This window comes from Homarus americanus, unplaced genomic scaffold (assembly GCF_018991925.1).
Source record: "Homarus americanus isolate GMGI-L3 unplaced genomic scaffold, GMGI_Hamer_2.0 scaffold50924, whole genome shotgun sequence".
Lineage (NCBI taxonomy): Eukaryota > Metazoa > Arthropoda > Malacostraca > Decapoda > Nephropidae > Homarus > Homarus americanus.
Window position 1 is genome coordinate 5926908 of NW_024718094.1, and position 23755 is coordinate 5950662.

At 39.8% G+C, this 23755-nt stretch overlaps 1 protein-coding gene across 1 annotated transcript in view; it reads right to left on the reverse strand.

Moving 5' to 3' along the window:
* The window catches only part of LOC121859162 (circadian locomoter output cycles protein kaput-like), a 34421-nt gene extending 26645 nt beyond the window's left edge, over nucleotides 1-7776 (reverse strand). Inside the window, exons 1-3 of the mRNA XM_042355909.1 lie at nucleotides 7614-7776; nucleotides 4717-4793; nucleotides 2153-2242 (exon numbers count right to left, since the gene is read on the reverse strand). Coding sequence (XP_042211843.1) covers nucleotides 2153-2242; nucleotides 4717-4793; nucleotides 7614-7767 — 321 coding nt within the window. The 5' untranslated portion in view covers nucleotides 7768-7776. The remainder of the gene's footprint in view (nucleotides 1-2152; nucleotides 2243-4716; nucleotides 4794-7613) is intronic.
* Nucleotides 7777-23755: the final 15979 nt, after the last annotated feature.

Sequence of the window (23755 nt, forward strand, 5' to 3'; positions counted from 1 at the left end):
ATGGTGTACACTGTCGAAAGTTTTGGCAAAATCTAGGTATATATTATCGACATTTCTGCCATGTTCTAGAATTTGAGTCCAAACATCTAGTACCTAGTACAGTACCTTTAACATCAACAGGACATACTTAGCAGAACTATTTAAGATGGCCTCCATCCTCATTTAACACTCATAGCTACAGTGGTTAAGTTACGGTGATAATCCTTTTTGAAAGTGTATCTGAAACTCTTTTTACAATAAACAAACAAAAGGAACATATTGGATTTCACAACAGAAGATCCAATAAACTTTTATCTATAACTTAGTATGTCTAAAATACTGTATAAGGTAACGTGCTTCACAAGTGATTGTTACAAGTGGTGATAACCCAGGAAGGTTGTTACATATATTACATTATGACAGTTTCACAAGTAGCTGTAATATTTACGGTAACAGTCACCTCAACAGTTACACAGCTGGTAACGGTAAAGATAATTTGTTCTCCCCATCACTGTGTTACACTGTTATTAGAAGTTTTATTACATAATAATAATAATACAGTACAGTACTGTAAAGTAATAATAACACTGTAGCTGGTCTTTCGTTTATCAAAAGTGCCAATTCTTCTAAAAAATTCACTACCAATTGGAACATTACAAAGTCAAGGACCTGAAAATAAAAGGAAATACTGTGCTACAAAAAAAAAATCACAAAAAGTGACAGTTCGACTTCTACCATTTGTATTCCCTTAAGTTGCAATACTTCCTAAACCCTGTAATTTTCCATTACTGTGTGCTGTTCAGGATCATAAGCTCTCAAAAAAGAACAGCTTTTAGTTGTTTCTTAAAGGCCTCCACAGAAGTCGACTACTTCATGGATGCAGGAACTAATTGTACAATCTGGGTGTGGTACAATATACTAGAAGGATCAGGCAGCAATTGAACATTCCATACTGCTCTAGGCTTCTCAAGGCATGAATGATCATTAATACTAAGCAAAATCATTTCGGAATGTGTAGTCAGAGGAATTAGTAGGTTGGCCAAATACTTAGGATCACAAAACATTAGTGTCTTAAAAGTCATTAAGCAGAGTTTGAACTCTATCCTAGCTTTAATTGGAAGTCAATGCAACTGATCAAGAATGGGATAGTGGGAGTCCTCGATGGAAGAGCAAAAATAAGCCTGGCAACCCTGTTAAACACTGTTTGAACTTTCTTCAGTAGATAATTAGGTAGGTAGACCCATAAAGAGTTACAATAGTCAACCTAAGGCAAAGTAAGTGAATGTAATAATGTCACAGGACATGGTCTATACAAAATCTATTTAACAGCATATAGGTTTCGAATATGAAACTTGCAACTCTTAATCACTGAATTTATATAACCCTTTAAAATTCAATTTTGAGTCAAAGTACACTACAAGATTATGAACACAATCAACAAGACTAAGTTGTACTTCCCCGGAGTTTTAAGAGCCAAAATCATCTATGCTGTCATCCCTCCTATTTCCTCAGCTTAAGTTTTCTCCTAACCATCCAAATCTTAATATCAGACATCAAGGATTTCATTATCTCTCATTACCCTTGACATTTATTATTTTCACACAAAGCTGTGTATCATCGGCATAGCACTGGTAGGCAACACCATGAACATCCAACAGAGATGCAAGACTATTGGTATAAACTGTAAGCAGAAGTGGTTTCAAAACTGATCCCTGTGGGACTCCAAACTGCAAAGTGACTGGGTCTGAAGGGCCCAACCAACCATCACACATTGAGATCAGTCTGACATATAAGACTCAAGCAATGAAAGTGCAGCATCACAGACACCCTAAATGACCAAAGATCCTGATGCAACAAATGATGATCCACTGTGTCAAGGCTGCAGAGAGACCCATCAAGACCAGGAGGGAGGAATTTCATGTGCAAGTGTTTATTACCAAATTATGAATTTTATATAAGGCAGTTTCAGTTGAATAATGCTTCCCATATGCAGACTGGACCAGAGGGATCACTCCATTTCTCTCTAACAGAGGAAGTAACTATAACTGCTCCAGCATGGCTTATCCACACACATTGTCTTGATAATGGTGCACACAAGAAAATTCATTCTGAATTGTGATATAAAAAATAGAGGAAATATTGGATATGATCCCATGCATGCAATTAAACTTACCTGACTATGGCCAAAGAACTGGTCGACTGCCTCGGCAATGTATACCACTTTGCCTGTTGATGTTACCACCAGCAGAAATCCTCCCACAGCCTACAAAGACAACACAGCTTTATAGTCGAATCCTTACCTTAAATCTCATTATTATTCATAATTCCATTAAAGGCGGAATTAAACTGGCAATCATACTGGCATTTTTCACTTTCGCCTAGCACTAGCAGCAGTGGTTTTACTCCAATTGTAGGAAGTTTGTTTACATGACAGGAGTACTATTGCCTCTGGAACCACAATGGAGCAGCTGGAACCAATCCAAAACAATAACAAGATGGATGCCTTTAAAGACTTTGACGGTGAACTGTTAGTTCTCTAATCTTGTTTTGTATTGTATTGTATTAAGCACAAACGTGAAAAGAAATGCTTGAGGACACATTCCTGGATAGCGAGAAAGAAAAAAACTTTGGTTCTGAACTGCAGAATTGGATTGCATTAACAGAAATATCCCAAATGAACATTAGTTAGTATATTTTAAGAATAAATTTCCTACCTGGGTACAGTGTATAATTTAAAGTTTTATATGATTAATTTGTATTTTCATCGTGGAAATAAAAATATAGATGCTAGTAAGCAGACAAGGAGAAGGATGTAAACAATTGAATTAATTTAGCTGTTGTAGAATATCATTTCCTTTTACTATTTTTTCTGTACACAGTACAATACTGTATATTATAATTACTGTGTCTGGACAATAACTGTTCATCTAAACAATACATAATACACAGATAAAACTCTAGCCACAAGTTCTTGAAAAAGAACCTCCACTAGCACTAGCAAAAAGCGAAAATTGCCATATAAGTGCCCGAGTGATGCCACCTTAAGAAATAAACAGAGCTTACTATTATTAAATACAGTAAATACAAATTACCACATACAAAATGTCATTACAGTACTGATACCCTGTGTGAGATTAGAAAAAAGGGAAATAAATTGATTAAGTTAAGTGCTTATCAATAAATAATAAGCATGATCCATCTGTCTGTACTCTACAGTGCTGTAAAAATAAATACTGTATACAGTACAGGTTGTACCTCTCTAGTCCGGCATTCTGTGGTCCGGAACGATTTTAGTTTGTCCAATAGGTAGATAGGCAGCTTTTTTTTTTTTTTAATTTGAATTATTATTATTATTACAGGAGTATTAAATTTTTGCCCCTCAGGCCCCAATGTGGGTCAGTGACCTATGCCCGGGTGGGCTAATCCCCTAAAAAAAAAAAACAAAGCCGCGGGAAATTAAGGTTTGTTTACATCCGGCAGTTCGGCTGCTCTCTCTCTCTCTCTGCTTGTCTATACAGAGTACAACATTTAACCCTTCAATATATATGAGCAGTAAATAAGTGTTGCTTTCATATTCTTATGTAGAGTAATGACGATATGTTTTCACATGTGCGCACTTACATACGCGCAGTCTCACTTTTTTTTACCATTAATGGTTAGCTACTTATATTGTTCCATTTATTAACATTAAATAACATTACAGGTACTTCAAACAACCATACATTAATTTTATTACAGCTAAAATCAGGGTCTTATTTTCTTCAGTTTTATATGTAGAACCAATCAGTCACTGGTTTCGTAAGACTTTAACATAAACAATGCCGGCAGCCGTCTCGTCTCCTCTAATATTCCACGTATTATTAATAAATTGTATTGTTAATTTTGCACACACGTACATTAATTCAATAAAAACAAATTCAGAAACATTAATTAAAATACAGTATATATGAACAGTAAATAAGTGTTGCTTTCATATTCTTATGTAAAGTAATGACGATATGTTTTCACGTGTGCGCACTTACATAAGCGATCTCTCTTTTCTCTTTACCATTATCGTTAGCTACTTCTATTGTTCCATTTATTAACATTAAATAACATTACTTAAAACAACCATATTAATTTTACTACAGCTACAACCAAGGTCTTATTTTCTTCAGTTTTATATGTAGAACCGGTCAGTCACTGGTTTTGTAATCAACGAAAACAATGCTGTGTCATTTCCTCGTGTGTTTTAATATTCTACGTATTATTAATGAATTGTATTGCTCATTTTGCACACATAAACATTAATTCAATAAAAAGACATTCAGTAATAAACAATAATGAATCTTTTGTACATATGAGAAATGACGCTGTTTACACGATTATGCACGTCGTCTGCATGTTGGCGGGCCGTTCAAACCCGTCGAAATTCAAGTTTCCGCCGTCAAAATTTTTATTTATTTATTTTTGTGTGTGTTCCAATAAAATACGTTAAGAATTAAAAACTCGCGAAATTTGAGAAGCTACTATACGACATTTAACCCTTCAATATGCCTTCAAAGAGACCATGATGCAAAGAAAGTGGTGCTAGTGCTTCCAAGCATAAGCACAAGTCACTATCTATCCAGGAAAAGGGTGAATTTCCATGGTCCGGCACCGGTCAGGTCCCGAGGTTGCCGGACTAGAGAGGTACAACCTGAATTATCATTATTTATCTAACAAACTAGCTTCTAAAGCAGATATTGGTGGACTCACTTCTGCTAGACTGTGGGTGACGCTGCTGCTCAACATAGGTGGTGCCCGTCCTGAGTCATCATCATCTTCCTTGAGAACTGAAGAAATAAACATGTTGTTACTACAGTACTGTATCTTTACTGCAGCACTCAGTTATATGAAAGACTTTCCTCACTGACTGACAGAATTTTTCTCCTGTTCCCCAGCCTGTTTGCACCAAGAGATCTTTAATGTGGGCCACAATCTCTTCATTTATGCAGCTTAAGACCAATTCTTGGTTACTCATATCATAATGAGTGTTTATATACAAACAAGCTCAAAAGCATCTAGAATTATATCAACTCTTGATTTTGGGTTTTAAGTAGAAAAACAAGTTATACTGTACTGTAATGAAAATTTTCAAATTCTCAAGAGTGCCTATTTAAACAAAATATACACTGTTCTTATGAAATACAATATAATACAGGTACAAATCTTTGAATGTGGATTTCAGGAAACTAAAGATTCTCAAAAATCAGACATTTTCTTTCCTGGGCCAGGTTAAGTTTTCTTCCTGAGGATCATCCACCTGTTACCCTTGGCTTACCAGAGGGCTGTGAAACAACCTTATAAAGGAATGCTAACATGGTTTTATGCTGGGATGCTCCTGCTTGACACATTTACTTAAGGTGTTAGATGCGCTGACATAAATTCTTGAGTGTGGTGCAAATACAGGTATCCCTCACTATATGAATGTTTGGGATACGAAAATCCACTCATATGAATTTCCTAAATTACCACCTCTTTTTCATGTTACGAAAGATTATATGTATTTGGGTCTCAGCAGAAATTCAATTGCACACCCTTCATATTTTTTTATTCAGTTACATGCACACACAAGCTTACATACATAAGGTGCGCAAAAAAAATATATCATAAGGTCAAAAACCTGAAAAAGAATAAAGATTTTCATGTGCCATCGAGAGTTAACTCTCTCATGGTCTTTCAATGCATATCGTGTTGCTCAGCGCTCCCGTGATGGCACAACCTCTCTCACTCAGCAGCATCTCACACTGAGAGCACCCCTTCAGTAAACAGAAATGCTGGAACAGTGGACCAGCCCTATCAAACACCTAAGTTCCTTCCACTAGCCTCCAAGGGGGTGACTTTTTGACCATGGGCAAGAATACCAGAGGGTTAACAGGATGAGCTGGAGGGAGTTACTGTTTGTTATGGTCATTTTTCAACTCGTAATAACAGGTAGATAAACTTACTATTACTTTTATCCTCTTCGCCACTGATTGGCTTGTTAGACGCTTGGGCGTTTGCTCACGTCTCGGATATGCACTGTTAGCAAGTACTGGGCATGTAATGCTCTTGAAAGAGCTCACACTCAGTGCTGTCACAACACTCTCTGGCAGATTGTTCCAAGAGTTCACAATTATCACTCTGAAAAAGTTTGTTCTCACAGTTTTCTGGACTTGTGGCTTCTTCAACCTTGAGGCATATCATGGGACATGCCCACAATCCTATAAACATACAGTAATGTGCAGAAAAACTAATAGAAATAACTATAATTAGGTGAAAAACATAAAGAGAATAAACATTTCTTTGTATGTTAGAACGGGAGAGGAGCGTTGCTAAGGGTCGGGATGGGGAGTGTCCCCAGCCGGGCTTGGTTGCTATGGCAAGGCTTGAGGGAGGCCAAGTGTGAAGCAGCCAGCATCTATGCAAATGGTGGCTGTGTTAAACTTTGATTCATTATTATGTCTTAATGCTTTTAACTGCATATTTTCATTAAGACAGTATTTTGTTAATTTTTTAAAGTTAGATAGTAAATTACAGTAGTTGTGTGCTATCTATTATCAGTTAGGTAAGTTTTTTGTTGTTCATGAACTGATTTCATGTTTTTGGGGTATGATGTTGGGGTTTTCTTGTCATTAGGGAACCAAACCCTATATTTTCCATATTTGCTCTACAAAAATTCAATAAACAAATGTTTTTTCCAGAACCTAACACAAGGCTTTTGATAGTGTACTTCATGAAAGGTCGAAAATTATATACCGAAGATCAAACTCAGTGCCTCCAGGAATACAAGGAAACTGCTACACATGAACCCAGTGGCGGTCGGCAAAGTTAAGAAAAAAACTCAGAAATTTGAGATGTGGGTTAGGACAAATGATGAGCAGGACAGGAGGATGTATGCCAGATCCAATAACCAAGCAAAGTCAGAGTGTAGAAGGGTTGAAAAAGAGTTCGAAAGGCAAATTGCGAGCGAGCTCAAGTCAAACCCAAAGGCGTTTTACCACGCAACAAAAACAAAGCGACTAGACGAGGTTTGCCATGGATCCTGTTTCTGCAGTTGAGGTCTTGCAAGATTGTGCTATAGTTCTTCAATTGCTGAAGCAAGTGAGGCGTCCGCAAACGCTAAAGAAAAGACAATGGGTGCGACATGAAGTTTCTTAAAAGTGATGGCGGCTGGCTGGTCAAAGACGACCCTGAATAGTGATTTAATAATACTGTATTAAAGAAGTTTTAAAGAGATGAATAAATAGAAGTATGCCACTGTTTATGTGTTATATTTTTACTCATGAAGCTCGTTTGAGCACTGATACGGCCAGCAAAGATCCCCACCAAACCGGGTAGTCCATTTCTAGCAAAAGCCAAAATCCTGCTGCTTGCTGGGCGTTTCAGCCAACGGCCAGCAAAACGGGCAACATGTTTGGATGAAATGCCCAGTGTGCTGCCACCTTAATAGGGTTATCAGTGTTAAAGAGGGTAAAGTAAAGAAAGGTAAAGAATGCGACTTGTAAGAAACCTCAAGGTCCTTTCGATAAAAAGATTTCAATTTCTGAAAATCAAATATCACATGAACATAGACTGTCAAGCTAACTGTACCTGTACTACAATATGATAGAGAGAGAGAGAGCATGACTCACCTTTGTGCATGCGTATAAAGTTGGCAGCCAATCTTAGGACGGAAGTTTTGTCAATACGCTTGTTGGCGCCTGAGCCGAGAGGGACAATGGTGGCCAGCTCATTCACATAGTGGTTCAGTTTGTCCCTGCGCATCTTCTCCGCCATATTACGCATCTCCCGTGATGAGCTGTAGTGGCATAGAGGAATATATAATAAGGAAGGTCATCTAAAAGAAAGAGTAACTGAGCATGTAAAAAATTTTATGTTTAGCTTACAGTACATTTTAATTTATTTCATGTTTTTGTTATATTATGTACATTTCGTGTAATGTATGTAAAGCACTGTACAGTATTGTACTGTTTCTTACTGGTATCAAAAACAGTGGCTGACCCAAGCTGGTCTAATTTAATGTATCCAAATGATTCACAGTTCATGAGAATGAGTAGAAACCTCTCGTATCCTTCTAGTTAACTTCAGTCAACCAATCATCATGTTCCCGGAGCTTAGAATCCAGGTAGCTTATAACCAATTAGAATTTTGTGTTGCCCTATATAAATATGTTCCACATTCACACCAGTAACCTAGAGAGTTCTATCCTTCATAATTTTCAAATGTTGATGGAATAATGTAATTGATGACCTTGTTATGCACATAAAGATCTTAGTTGTGAAAGTGCAGTACAGGAGGTACCCGACTTACGAACGCCTGGTGATATGTATGTGGTTAAACTTGAAATTTACAGTACGTATTTTATTTATCTGATGACATATTTTTTACTTTCATTAACTGTACGTATTTTGTCATTCTATTTCTTCTTTCGTCTTAAATTAAGTGATTTTAGATGTATATAAGGAATTAGACTACGATATAGCAGGATTTTAAACATTGTTTTGTAGGTAGGGTATGTATATAGCATCTATTCCGACTTGCGTACAAATCCAACTTACGAACGTCCTCAGGAACTGAACCCATTCGTAAAATGGGGACCCCTGTAATAACCTTATAACAACAGCAATGCACCGGAAGACAAAAACCAACAGAATTTTATCTGTAATTTTTTTTTAAATGTTAGAGTACATAGTGGGTAAATTTTCACTAATGCACCGGTCTTTGTTTGGATATTAAAAATATGTTTTTCAGATGTTATTTGAGGAGTTTCAAACGAATTTGATATTCATTTAAGCTGGAAATCAATAGTTTTTGAGACCCCCTCCCCCCACCCAACCCATCAACCTTAGCGAAAATTTATTTTATTTTTCGAGTAAATCACATAAATAAATAATAAAAAAACCTAAGCTAACACTATTTTTCTCATGAAACTCTGCAATTGAAGCAAAATAATCTCTTATCACAATGTCAGCACAGCTCTATCCACCTGTTCAGCCATATCTGGTTATTCTGGTACAGTGTACTAAAAAATCAAATCTCCGCTCCCGACGCACCCACGTATTGTTCATTGTCTAAGACAAAAAAACTCTTGCCCAATTATAATTCTCCCATCGCTATAGCCAATAAGAAACTCCCACACCATCCCCTGCACATGGGATGTGATTAAGAAGCCAACACAGAGGTAAGGATTTGATTTTTTTATTTTGCCGCTTACAGCAGCTACTTTATTGTGCACCCCACACTCATCCTGTGAGCGGTAGCGCAAAAGGATTACAGAGTAGAGTTTACAACGGGTCATAGGTAAGGAGCACTGGGTGAGAGGCGGTCAGACCTCTGTGAGACATAAACAACACATGGCGACACTTGTGAATGACCAAATATAATACTGTAATATTGAAAAATTAATATCTTGGTTATCCTTAATTTCCGGCGGGAATATCACAGAAGAGAATGGTCTTAAAATTGTCTAAACATTACGAAAAACATATTAATAAGAGCGAGAGAAAGACCGGTGCATGATTGAAATTTAACCGAATAGTGTAATTACTAGAATTGTTACACACGTAAAGACCTTCGTTGTGTGAGTGCCTGACTTATTATGGTACAAGAACGCATACACTACGCTGAATATCATAACTAGTAAAATGACCCATTTGATCGATAAATATATACCCAAGACCAAACCCAGTGCTTCTAGGAATACGAGGGGATCCCTACACATGAACCATGAGGTGGTCGACAAAATTAAGAAGAAAACCCAGAAATTCAAGACATGGGTTGGGTCAAACGATGAGCAAGACAGGAGGATGTATGCAAGAGTCAGAAACCAAGAAAAGATAGAGTGTAGGAGGGCTGAAAAGGAGTTCCAGAGGTTGGTTGCAAGCGAGGTCAAGTCAAACCCAAAGGCGTTTTACCGTTATGCAAAGTCGAAATTAAAAACGCGAGTAGGAGTATCAGACCTGAGGCTGGTGGATGGTAGTTACACAGATTCTGACCAGGATAAAACTGAGGCATTGAACAGTTTCTTTTCCTCGGTGTTCAGAAGAGTGGATGCAACTAAACTTCCTGCGTTTGAGGACAGACGATTCGACACAGCACTGACCCACATTGTGTTCACGGAAGAGGGTATTAGAAATAAACTGTCCAGGCTAAAGGTCCATAAGAGTCCCGGACCTGACATGGTGCATCCTAGAGTGCTAAGAGAGTTGTGCAATGAGCTTGCAGAGCCCCTGAAGATCCTGTTTTGTAAATGCCTGGATGAACAAATGGTCCCCAGTGAATGGAAAGTGGCTTATGTGAGTCCTATCTTCAAGAAAGGCGATCGTCACTCCACGAACAACTGTAGACCGGTGAGCCTGACCAGCATAATATGTAAAGTACTTGAGAGTAATATCAGAGATGCTGCAATGGAACATTTAATACGAAACAACCTTGAAAAAGATTGCAACACGATATTATGCCGGGGCGCTTCTGCTTAACAAAATTGCTCAAGGTATTGGATATTTGGACCCATATTCTGGAACAGGGTGGTAATATCGACAATATTTACCTAGATTTTGCCAAGGCTTTCGACAGTGTACCCCACGAAAGGCTGAAAATCAAACTGGAAGGGTACGGAATTTGGGGAAATGTCCTAGCATGGATAAAGACTTTCTACATGACTGCAAGCAGTGTGTGGTGATTAATGGCACGAAATAGTCATCTGTACCTGTCACAAGTGGGGTACCACAGGGCAGTGTATTGGGCCCGCTGTTGTTTGTTTGTTTCATAAATGACATGCCTGACGTTGTACACTCCTCTATCCAAATGTTTGCCTATGATGCCAAGTTATTTCGGAAAATTATGAACCAAGCGGACTGTGAAGAACTGCAGAAGGACCTCTGTGGGCTCCGGGAATGGTCGAAGAAATGGCTGCTGAGATTCAATGTCACGAAGTTTAAGAGGATGCACCTGGGGCGTACCAACGGTAAGGAAGCGTATCATATGTCCCAACGGGATGAAGACACTGCACTAGTTGAGACTGTGTGAGAAGGACCTAGGTGTGTATGTTGACAATGAGCTGAAGTTCTCGAGCCATTGCGAGAAGAAGGTAAATCAGGCAAATAAATTATTGGGTCTTATAAGAAGGTCGTTCAGATATCTAGACGGTCAGTCCCTCGTAACGATCTTCAGGAGTGAAGTGCTTCCCCATCTGGAGTACTGTCACCCCGTCTGGTCTCCGAGATATGCTAGGGACTGTCAGTTGGTTGAAAATGTTCAAAGGAGGGCCACCAGACTGGTGCCTGCACTTCGGCACCTCAGCTACCCTGAGAGATTGGAGCGCCTGAACTTACCTAGCTTATACTACAGACGGGCAAGGGGGGGACCTAGTTGAGGTGTATAAGCATCTCAGAGGGCACTACTCAGTTGAGTGTCCTTACTTGGAGCTGGCGGACGCTCGCCCCACAAGGGGTCACAGCTCAAGATTGAAGAAGCCGCAAGTCCAGAAAACTGTGAGGACAAACTTTTTCGGAGTGAGGGTTGTAAACTCTTGGAACAATCTACCAGAGAGTGTTGTGACGGCACCGAGTGTGAGCTCTTTCAAGGCCAGACTTGACCAACACTGGAGCAGGTTCAGGTACATTCAGGAGCTGGTGCATGCCCAGTATTTGCCAACAGTGCATGACAGAGACGTGACCGATCGCCCGGGTGGCTAGCGAGCCGACCTTTTGGTGAAGAGGATAAAAGTAAAGGATAAAAGTAAAAGTAAAAGTAACACACCAAGAAACTCACCTTACCACCTCCTGTGTTCACATATTGCAGTAATTTGATTTACTCTTCGCATTACATGACCTTATTTACTGTTCTCTTTTTTTTCTTTTCTTTTTTACAAGGATTATCCCACCCGGGCACAGGTCACTCTGACCCACACCGGGGCCGGGGGGGGCGGAAATGTAGTAACAACAATAATAATAATAATAATAATAATAATAATAATAATAATAATAATAATAATAATAATAATAATAATAATAATAATAATAATAATAATAATAATAATAATAATAATAATAATAATAACAATAATAATAATAATAATAATAATAATAATAATTCATAGTAAATAAAATTTGTAATAAATAATACAAAATTGAAAATAAAACAATAAAATAATAATAATAGCAACACTAATAATAATACTAATAATAATAATAATAATAATAAAGAACCATAAAGAAATAAAAACAATGAAAAAAATCAAGTGAGAAACAATATAAGTACGTATGTTGTGTTATAAATTATAGATAAACAATCGAGACCCTGCAATTGTGTGTAAATGAGGCAGAAAGTCAGATCATCAACCTGGGACTTGGTCACATATGGCAGCAGGGTCTACCATTAGACAACACATTATGTTACCAGTATTTCTCCAGGCGGTAGTACCTCCCTGTTTGGTAGCTGCCTACTACCTAGCCGTATTTGTTTTTTTCATATACTGTACTGTATCAAGTAATGTAATTTCAGCCATTATTCTAGCCCTGGTCTAACCTCTCACTTTCGTAAGTGACAAGTGGTTAATATTTTTCTTTGTGCTCTTGTGAATGTTCGTGAAGTGACTCCTGTGCTTTTCATATTTGTTGTTTGTATAACCTCTACTGTGAACTGGTTTACTTTCATATGTTATTATGCTTCATGTTAACTATTTGTGTAACCGCTCTTTCTGAATTTACCTTATGTTTGCTGTCTTAAACTCAAGTGTAAATAGTCACAGGTTAATCATAGTTACTGTTTTCACGTGTATGTAGTAGGCAGCTATCAAACAGGAGGTACTACTGCCTGAGAAGATACCGGAAGCATAAAGTTTCACTTTTACTTTTATCCTCTTCACCATTGATCGGCTTGTTTGCCGCTTGGGCGGTCGGTCACGTCTCTCTTAGGCACTATTGGCAAGTACTGGTCTTGCACTGGCTCCTCAATGTATATGAACCTTCTCCAGTGTTGGTCAAGTCTGGTCTTCAAAGAAGTCACATGGTGCCATTACAACACCCTCTTGGCAGGTTGTTTGAAGAGTTCACAACTCTCACTCCGAAAAAGTTTGTCCTCGCAGTTTTCTGGACTAGTAGCGTTTTCAACCTTAAGTTGTGTCCCCTTGTGGGGCGGGCGTCTGCCAGCTCCAGGTATGGAAACTCGACTGAGTAGTGCTCTTTGAGATGCTTAACATCCCAATTAGGTCACCCCTTGCCCGTCTGTAGTATAGGCTAGGCTGCTAGGGAGATGCAGGCGCTCTAATCCTCTGGATAACTTAGGTGCTGGAGTGTAGTCACCAGTCTTATGGCTTTCCTTCGGACATTTTCAATCAACTGACAGTCTCTAGCATATCTTGGGGACCAGACAAGGTAACAGTACTCCAGGTGGGGAAGCACCTCACTCTTGAAGATCGTTACAAGGGACAGACTGTCTAGATATCTGAACAACGACCTTATAAGACCTACTAATCTAGTTGCATGATTCACCTTCTTCTCACAATGGCCTGAGATCCCTTTCGTATTCATTCTCTATTAATGCAGTTTCTTCGTCCCGTTGGGACATATAATTAATAAGCCTCCTTACTGTTGGTATGACCCAGGTGCATCCTCTTACACTTCGTGACATGGAATCTTAGCAGCCATTTCTTCGACCATTTGAAGCTCACAGAGATCTTTCTGCAGCTCTTCACAGTCTGTTTTGTTCCTAACTTTTTTGTATAACGTAGCATCGTCCGCAAACATTTGTAAGGGGCGGGGTGTCACGGATACACATGACGATTTCGTACCATTAATCACCACCTCACTGCTTGTGATCTAGCAAAAAGTTTCTGATCCACGCGAGGACACTTTCCTGAATCCCTGACCCTTCCAGTTTAATTTTCAGCCTTCCATGGAGTATGCTGTCGATAACCTTGGCAAAATCTAGGCATATACTGTCACTATTGCCCCCGCTACCCCCACCCTGTTGCAGAATTTAGGTTCTAACATCCAGTACCTTGAGTAATTGTGTTAAGTAGGAGGCTCCTGGCATAAAATAGTGTTGGCAGTCATTTATAAGGTTGTTTCGTAGTAGATGTTCCATCATGGCTTCTCTGCCATATGGCATCATAAAAGTTGTGACCAAGTCCCAGGTTGCTGATCTGACTTTCTGCCTCATTTACAGACGTCGAGGCTAAGATGAGAGGATTATGACTTGACGTATAAGTATCTTCCATCAATGACCAAATTAACTGGCATCTCGTTCACTGCTTCTATTTACTGTATCTTTCTATCTATTTACACCACGCCTGATGTTGAAGAATACATGGTAATACAATAGTGATGGAGATTGAATATAATTTTTCAGGAAGTAAGACTAGTGAAAAGGACTTTAGAATTGGTAGAAATAAATAACATGAAATATTATATAATGGACAAAATAAAACAACTACTTGAAGTATCTTGACAAATAATATACTTACTTCGTGTAACTACAGGTAATGTATAAGGAAAGAAATAGAACTAGAAGTAGAACCTGAATGTTAGGGAGATGGCTCGACAAAATGCATTAGTTATAGCATCAACTTAACTAAATCTGTTCACCTTCAACCTACTGTAGTTAACCCCTAAAATTATCATAAGAACTTGACCAACGTTGCAGGATTAACTTACTAATATCATCATTTTAGTCATGAACAAGCCCCTGATAAAGTATATACTGTACAGTAAACTGTTGTAGTTTTGACAATAATTAAGCCTAATATAAATTACAGCTGAATATTACATATCAAAGAGACTTTCAATTAATAATTATATAATTTTATAAAATTATGCGTTTCTCTCTCTTTTTGTGGTAAATAAGAAAACCCACAGGTAAACGCCCACACGGAGAACAACTCGCACTTTGGCGTCTACAAGGTCGTGCTATAAGTTACAGTAAGAAGAGATATGAAGTCTTATATTCTTCTGTGGTTTAGCAAGTTACTGCCTTGGAAGACAGGGCGGGGGTATAGTGTAGCTGTCCCAGGGGGGAAATTGGACTAGTGATTAAGTGGTTGGGTGTTCCTTAATGAGGTATATAAATTGACCAATGTGAATAGCCCATGATTGGCCCCAGCGGCGGGGATCCCATTCAGGCCTGAAATAACCCGAGCAATGGGGATGAGGGGAGGGGGTGGAGATGCGTATGTGGCGGGAGAACGGGGAGATGAGGGGTGAAGGTGGCTAGGGGAGGGAGGAGATGAATAAAGAAGGAAGTTGAAGAAGAAGCAAAGGAGTAGAAGGGCCAGAAAAAGGAGGTGAAATATTAGGTGCATAAAGCGGAGATATAGGTAGGGTAGGAGAAAGGAAAAAGGAGAATACTGTAGACGAAGGAAGAGGTAAACGGAGGAGGGAAGGCAAGCAAGGGAGAGAGACTAATGGGAGAGCAGGAAAGATAGAAGGAAGAGTTGGGGGAGGAGAAAAGTAAAGAAGGGGCTTCAAAATGTTAGAGTAGAAGGCAGGTCAGTGAGATAAAAGAACCTGGCCCGCCCAAACCGGGTAAAGGTCCAGTAAGACTCGACCAAGAGTGATCGCTGGATATAAATATGACCACCACGAACGGCCGCAAATTCTCTAGTCACAAAGTTGAACGTGGACTTTTTGCCACTCCGGAAGACCGTAATTCCTGAATGGTACATGGCCGCCTTTAATATATGGAGAGGCTGAGGAAAACACACACACACACACACACTACACCACGTGATGCCCCTCATAGCACCATCTGTGAGGGAGTTACTACACCACGTGAGGTCCCTCATAACACCATCTGTGAGGTAATTACTACACCACGTGAGGTCCCTCATAACACCATCTGTGAGGGAGTTACTACACCACGTGAGGTCCCTCATAACACCATCTGTGAGGGAACTACACCACGTGATCCCTCATAACACCATCTGTGAGGGAGTACACCACGTGAGGCCCCTCATAACACCATCTGTGAGGGAGTTACTACACCACGTGAGGTCCCTCATAACACCATCTGTGAGGGAATTACTACACCACGTGAGGCCCCTCATAACACCATATGTGAGGAATTACTACACCACGTGAGGTCCCTCATAACACCATCTGTGAGGGAATTACTACACCACGTGAGGCCGCACATAACACCATCTGTGAGGGAATTACTACACCACGTGAGGCCCCTCATAACACCATCTGTGAGGGAATTACTACACCACGTGAGGCCCCTCATAACACCATCTGAGGGAATTATTACACCACGTGAGGCCCCTCATAACACCATCTGTGAGGGAATTACTACACCACGTGAGGTCCCTCATAACACCATCTGTGAGGAGTTACTACAACACCATCTGTGAGGATTACTACACCACGTGACGTGACATAACACCATCTGTGAGGGAGTTACTACACCACGTGAGGTCCCTCATAACACCATGTGAGGGAGTTACTACACCACGTGAGGCCCCTCATAACACCATCTGTGAGGGATTACTACACCACGTGAGGTCCCTCATAACACCATCTGTGAGGATTACTACACCACGTGAGGTCCCTCATAACACCATCTGTGAGGGAATTACACCACGTGAGGCCTCATAACACCATCTGTGAGGGATTACTACACCACGTGAGGTCCCTCATAACACCATCTGTGAGGGAGTTACTACACCACGTGAGGCCCCTCATAACACCATCTGTGAGGGTGACATAACACCATCTGTGACAGGCATCTGTGAGGTGAGGTCCCTCATAACACCATCTGTGAGGGAATTACTACACCACCCCTCATAACACCATTTGCGAGGAATTACTACACCACATGCCCTCATAACACCATATGTGAGGGAATTACTACACCACATGTCCCTCATAACACCATCTGTGAGGGAATTACTACACCACATGTCCCTCATAACACCATATGTGAGGGAATTACTACACCACATGTCCCTCATAACACCATAAAGAGGGAATTACTACACCACGTCAAGTCCCTCATCACACCATCTGTGAGGGAATTACTACACCATGTGAGGTCCCTCATAACACCATCTGTGAGGGAAATTACTACACCACGTCAGGCCCCTCATAACACCATCTGTGAGGGAATTACTACACCACGTGATGCCCCTCATAGCACCATCTGTGAGGAGTTACTACACCACGTGAGGCCCCTCATAACACCATCTGTGAGGTAATTACTACACCACGTAAGGTCCCTCATAACACCATCTGTGAGGGAATTACTACACCACGTGAGGCCCCTCATAACACCATCTGCGAGGGAATTACTACACCACATGTCCCTCATAACACCATATGTGAGGGAATTACTACACCACGTGATGCCCCTCATAACACCATATGTGAGGGAATTACTACACCACGTGATGCCCCTCATAACACCATCTGTGAGGGAGTTACTACACCACGTGAGGCCCCTCATAACACCATCTGTGAGGTAATTACTACACCACGGGAGGTCCCTCATAACACCATCTGAGGGAACTACTACACCACGTGAGTTCCTCCTAACACCAGCTGGGAGGGAGTTACTACACCACATGTTTGCTGTTCAACACCTACATTAATCTGTATGTTCACTGTATGTTCCTTTACCTTTCTCTAATGAAGGCTTTTGTTAAACCACCAATGTATGTAATAAGTCATTTATGTCCAATGTATATTTTCAGCCTTCGGGCTGCAGAATTTTTTCAATAAACCGTTAATTATTATTATTTATTATTATTACACACGACGCTCTGTCGGACACTCCTCACAGGTGGAAGTACGTGGATGACTGCACTGTGGGGGTTACAGTGGACAACACCACTGGACTACTCATCGCTACAAGGCACCTTGAACAGGCTACAGGCATGGACTACGGAGAACAAGGTCACCATCAACCACACCAAAACCGTAGTCATGCACATCAACATCGTCACCACTCCAGTGCAAGCTCCAGCAGTCACAGTGGGTGCCCATCCTCTCCAGTTACTGCAGTCTTCCAAACTCCTGGGTGTTACCATAGACCACAAACTGAACTGGGAGGCCCATGTAAACAACACAATCAAAGCAGCCTCGTACCGACTCTACATGCTACGACGACTCAGGTCACTTGGGGCACCCACGCCAGAGCTGAGGACTATATACAACGCCTTTATTCTCCCCAAATTAACGTATGCGTCACCAGCCTGGTCGTCTTCTCTCAACTCTACCCAACAACGTCAGCTAGAGAAGGTACAGAAAAGGGCCTGCAGAATCATGTTCGACGCAGACTACTCCGGCTACAACAACGCTCTCCACCCTGGAAATGCCATCCCTCAGTGACCTCCACCACCAAGCACTAGCAAGGTTTAGCAGTGGACTACTGCACCATCTTCGTCATCGCCACCTCCTGCCACCGGCAGTCCCCCACCCACCTCGCTACTACAACAAAATTCAGCCCATAAGAGCCCGCACTGATAAGATATAAGAACAGCACCATCCCATCGATTGTTAAAATAATAAACAACTGATTTATGTACTGTACAGACCTGTAAATGTATTGAACGCATATCATTATGTCTAAATCACATGTAAGTTTGTATATTTTCAGTCACCGGCTGCAACTCTATTAATAAACCGTTTATTATTATTATTATTATTATTATTATTATTATTATTATTATTATTATTATTATTATTATTACACACACACACACACACACACACACACACACACACACACACACACACGTATCTGGAGATTTATTTTACCACCCAACATTTCGAAACGGGGATACAAATAAATTTAATGATATGGTCTTATGAAGATACGAGCGACAAGGGCCGGCGGGGGTTACGAGATGGGTGGGTTCGTCGGCGAATGAAAACAAAGGGATAAAATGTAGTGACAGACAGAGTAGCTAAAGACCACTGACAGACAGGATAACCAGAGTAGCTAAAGACCACTGACAGACAGGATAACCAGAGTAGCTAAAGACCACTGACAGACAGGATAACCAGAGTAGCTAAAGACCACTGACAGACAGGATAACCAGAGTAGCTAAAGACCACTGACAGACAGGATAACCAGAGTAGCTAAAGACCACTGACAGACAGGATAACCAGAGTAGCTAAAGACCACTGACAGACAGGATAACCAGAGTAGCTAAAGACCAGTGACAGGCTATCAAAATGCAAATCATTACAAGGCATTAGCACTTCAGAGAGGATGTTAGACAATTTTAAATATTTACTATAAAAGGTCGATATAAATACGCACTTATATACGGGCATTCCGGGGGGAGGTAAAACGCTCAGGGGAACCAATCGGCTATTTGTAGCTATAGACGAAGGGCGGGGCTTACAGGCCAGCTTAGTGTGAAAAGTGTTCTCCTACACACGGGATCAGGAGTTAAGGATATGCATTAATATCTACCACCACCACTACTCTCTCTCTCTTTCAGTCCGTCTATCTGTTATCACTCAAACCTTCCCTTCCTGATCTATAAAGCTTTCCTTCCTGTCACCTTTTAACTTACCCACGAGGCTTTATCTCTCTTCTCTATTTCTCGTTCACATTTCATCTCTTCTCTTTCCTCCTTCATATTTCTTTTTTTTTTCTTCCTTGTTCATAATTCCTCTCTTTTCTCGCTCCTCTTTTCATCAGACTCAGAAGAAAAACTGCCGGTGTGACGACACACCAGGCTCACTTGAGGGGGTGGGGGGTAGAGAGGGAGGGGGAAGGGAGAAGAGGATGGGGGGAGGGGGAAAGTGGGAGGTGCATAAAGGAACACTCCACCCCCAAATATTCACGACCGGACCATAGACAACCTTTCTGGACCAGAATCCAGGAGTCAGGTCGTCAGAATATATTTTTACTTTTACTTTTACACAACTGTTCTCAAAACCAACCACTGAATATGGAACAGGGTATGTGTCACAACCATAATGTGAGCAGCCAGTCAAAACACAAACACAAAACAACAACAACTAAAATTACATAATACATTTCCAACACCACATAGTCAGATAGTAACGAGGTGGTCAGCCCGCTAACTACGGCGTCTTTACATTTATTGATTTCCCTCACTGTATAGTATATCCCACGGTTAGAAAAAAATATATTTTTTAACAAAAGGAAAAACCTTTGTTTAAAAAAAACAATTGTTTTTTTTTGTTTTAATTGTGTTGGTTTTAATAAATAAAAGGAAAAGATAAATGAAAATTTGAATGAAATCTGTTCCAATAAACAGTACCAGTGTAATTTTACTACTAAAAATACACGAATACATTTATTTATCCAATAAATTATAATTGATTAAAGGATTTTTATTATTTATTCAATTATAAGTTACCCTTCTTAATATAAATATTGCCATGCAACATACAAAATTATTGATACAGTTGAAAATTCTTGCTAATGATAACACAAGACTGGTCTCTGTTTATAAACAATAACTATTAGATGTTAAAAGAAAGGTGACAGACCACACTTAAAGAGAATATATACAGTAACAATAAATTACCCCAAAAGGTTGAGAACAGTGGCAGTGGCGAAAAACAGCAAGCAGTAGGAGCTGAACATATTTGACAAAGCAGAAGATAGGACTGGTAGGAGCATTAAAATACTTGAGAATTAGTTTTTCTTCTGGGTACATGACTTCAAGATACACAGTAGTGTTTATAAGTTAACCATATTATGAAGTAGACTGTATCCATATGCTTGGTCATGGCTTCAAATTTAATCTTAAAATTTAACAGGAACCCCTTTTAGTATCGGTGGTGATAGAAATCTATAATAAATAATTTAAAAAAATCTGGAAATATCAAACCTACACAAAACTTATTAAAACCTGGACAATTAATATTCTTGCACCTTTTCTTCCTTAAAAAATACTTGACTGGTGCACGTGATCAACAGACTGCAGCGTCAACCCCGCCACATGACCTGTGAAATGACAAACTCCTCTCCCTCAGTTAAACCATCGGAATATTTCAAGGTCCTTTCCCTCCAGTTTAATTTATTCTACTAGTTCTACATTCTAATTTACCTTGTCAAGATTTGGTTATGGGAGACAGACATCGTTTGATATAATTTAACTTATTATTGTTATTGGTGATGTTAATATATTCCGAGCGAGTTAGACAGCCAAGAAAGAACAAATGTCAGCTCACGTTATCTAGATGAAAATAAAGTCAGAGAGATGAGGCAAGAGCCATCCGCCCTGCACCAAGTTAGGCTCATTGTGTGGCCCTCATCCTTAATGTGGTAATTAGCTTTTCTTAATCATTAATTTATTTCATCACGTAAAGAATTACACAAGATCAACAACGGCCCTACAAAGTTGTATATTTATCGTGTCTTAACAGATGACTACAAGTTTGTTTCTTTAGTCATAGACATATTTCCTCGCAAAGTAAAGAGGCTAGTAGATATGTAATTTAAAGGTTGTTCGGGAGTCTTCAGAAAGGTTTTCTACAATTTCGAGAATAACCGAGATGCTGTACAGGCCAAGTGTGACAGCCGTTTTACAGTCATTGTACTCCGTAAGGTCTTGACTCTTCAAACTGCAGAAAGTTCTCTCATCATGAGGAGAAGAAAAGGGCAAGGTCAATGCAATCTCAATCACTGTAACAATACTCTCAAATTGGCTTTTCATCTCATATTTGATGATGCAGGCCAGACAGACGACAGACAGACTGACAGACGGTCACGCTCACCACCCCGTGCGGTAAGGGCGAACCTACCGAGCGATTTTCATATCACCCAGCTTCGCAGGGTTAATATGCTGGGTCATCATATGCAGTAAACCTTTCACTCTCACATTAAATTTGCCAAATAAATCTTTTCTTGGACTTGATAGAGGATGATCCCCCCTCCAGGTACGCCACTGGGGAATACGTAAAGTTATTCAATTGTAACTTGCGTACATCTATATAATGGCCCCTCTTTGTTAATCAATCAGAGTACAGAAGACTGTACGGATCACCATGAGGTGATCCGTACAGTCTTCAGGTAACAGGAATATTAACCCAAAGAGCTTGAGTGAATTCGGGAACAGATGAGGCTAAGTTATGATTGAGTTACAGCTTAACCCACACTGAAATACGTCAGGATTGTTATGTTAGCTAGTTAGGTATTTAGTTAGTTAGTTAGTTGTATGACCACACTATAAACGCCGTCCCCTCCTTAGTAAGCAACAAGACTTCCTTAAACCGTCTAGTTTTTGAGTAAATCTTTATAGTTTATTTTCACAAAATTCTTCTCATGTATGGATGTATGATCGCGGGTCTGGGTTTACTGATGTCGCACAGTTTAGTCTCAACGTTAGGTTTATTTAATCTTACGTATACTGATGTCTTGCACTGGGTTTTTAAACCATATATTGCTTTGTTTTGTAGAGTGCCTGATGATATCGATGGGTTGCTCCGAAACTGTCGCGATCCAATAAATAAGATGTTTTGTCACTGTATATATGTACCCGGTATGTAGTCCTAATTTATTTTTTGATCACCTGATTAAACACCCTTATGTTACAGGGGAGGGGGGGGGGGTAGGTTAAATTAGATAAGGTTAGTATAAAGTGGTTAATGTTGAAATGAAATAATCTGCGGTGTTACTCTCCAGGCGAACCCATTTTGTCCGTACAGTATTTACCTTAGCGTTTCGTAATTTTTTTTTTACGGTTTTAAGTTACGAATAAGAACCGATATATCTACCATAACAATGTGAGCCATTCACTCTACATTTATAGAGTTGATTCTTGAAGGAAATCCCTTACAAACTGCTATTTTTTCGTCGAGGTTGCTGGATGTTAGTGCAGTAGGATCAAAGGTATTTTCGGCAGCCTCTGGTTAGATTCGCCTCCTTGACGATTTTTTTTTGTAGCAGCGTCTGATATTATTTATTTATACCAATTTTCTTTGATCGTGTTTCTTTGAACTGGTTCATAAAAAAAATGGAAGATGTGGAGAGATACACTTGTCTTTGAAAGGAAATGTTTTATTTTTTTATGTGAAGATATTATAGAGATCAGAGAGACGGTAATAAGAGATCATAAGGGCGAGATGACACACAGGTCTCAGCCAAGCGAAGGAAATAGTGATTGCATCTTCACAGTAAAGTCAAATTCGACGGCAGCCATTTATAATTTTCTTTTTGTACTTAAACTTAATTCTTTCACGCTGTTTACGAGGGACGTGGAACGGTGTCTTCGTTAGACACGTTTCAGTAGCATGTACTTCATCTCTTGCTTTTGAAAAACCATGGAAAGACAAAATAAACCATTCTCGGGCGTCCCTGCTGGATTCTTGTCACCAAAAGGTCCAACCACATTGCCTCCAGTGCTCTCGGGCAGTGTTCCATCGAGAGCTAGCAGGTACTGTCCGAGCAAAACAAAGCCTTAAACATTAAACACGAAGGAAAGTTTAAAAATGAACAAACACAAAATAAAGATTGAAACATGCAATGTGATGACATTATGAGGTTAGTAAATATGCAAAAGTTTGTAGGGAAATGAAGAGACTGCAGTGGGATATTCTGGGATTACGTGAAATAAGATCAACCAGAGTACCGTCCACATACTGTAGCTGAGGGTTGCCGACCACAGTCCTTCACTCTAAACGTTCTCGGGCTGTTTTCACCAATCCTCTAACGTTTTGTATCTCTCTGAGGACCCAGTTTTTAGTTTCAATCATCCATCCCAGTCTCTGCCTTCCCCTGGCCCTCCTACCCTCAACTTTGTCCATTAATATTTCTTTCATTATTCCTCCATCCTTAATTATATTAC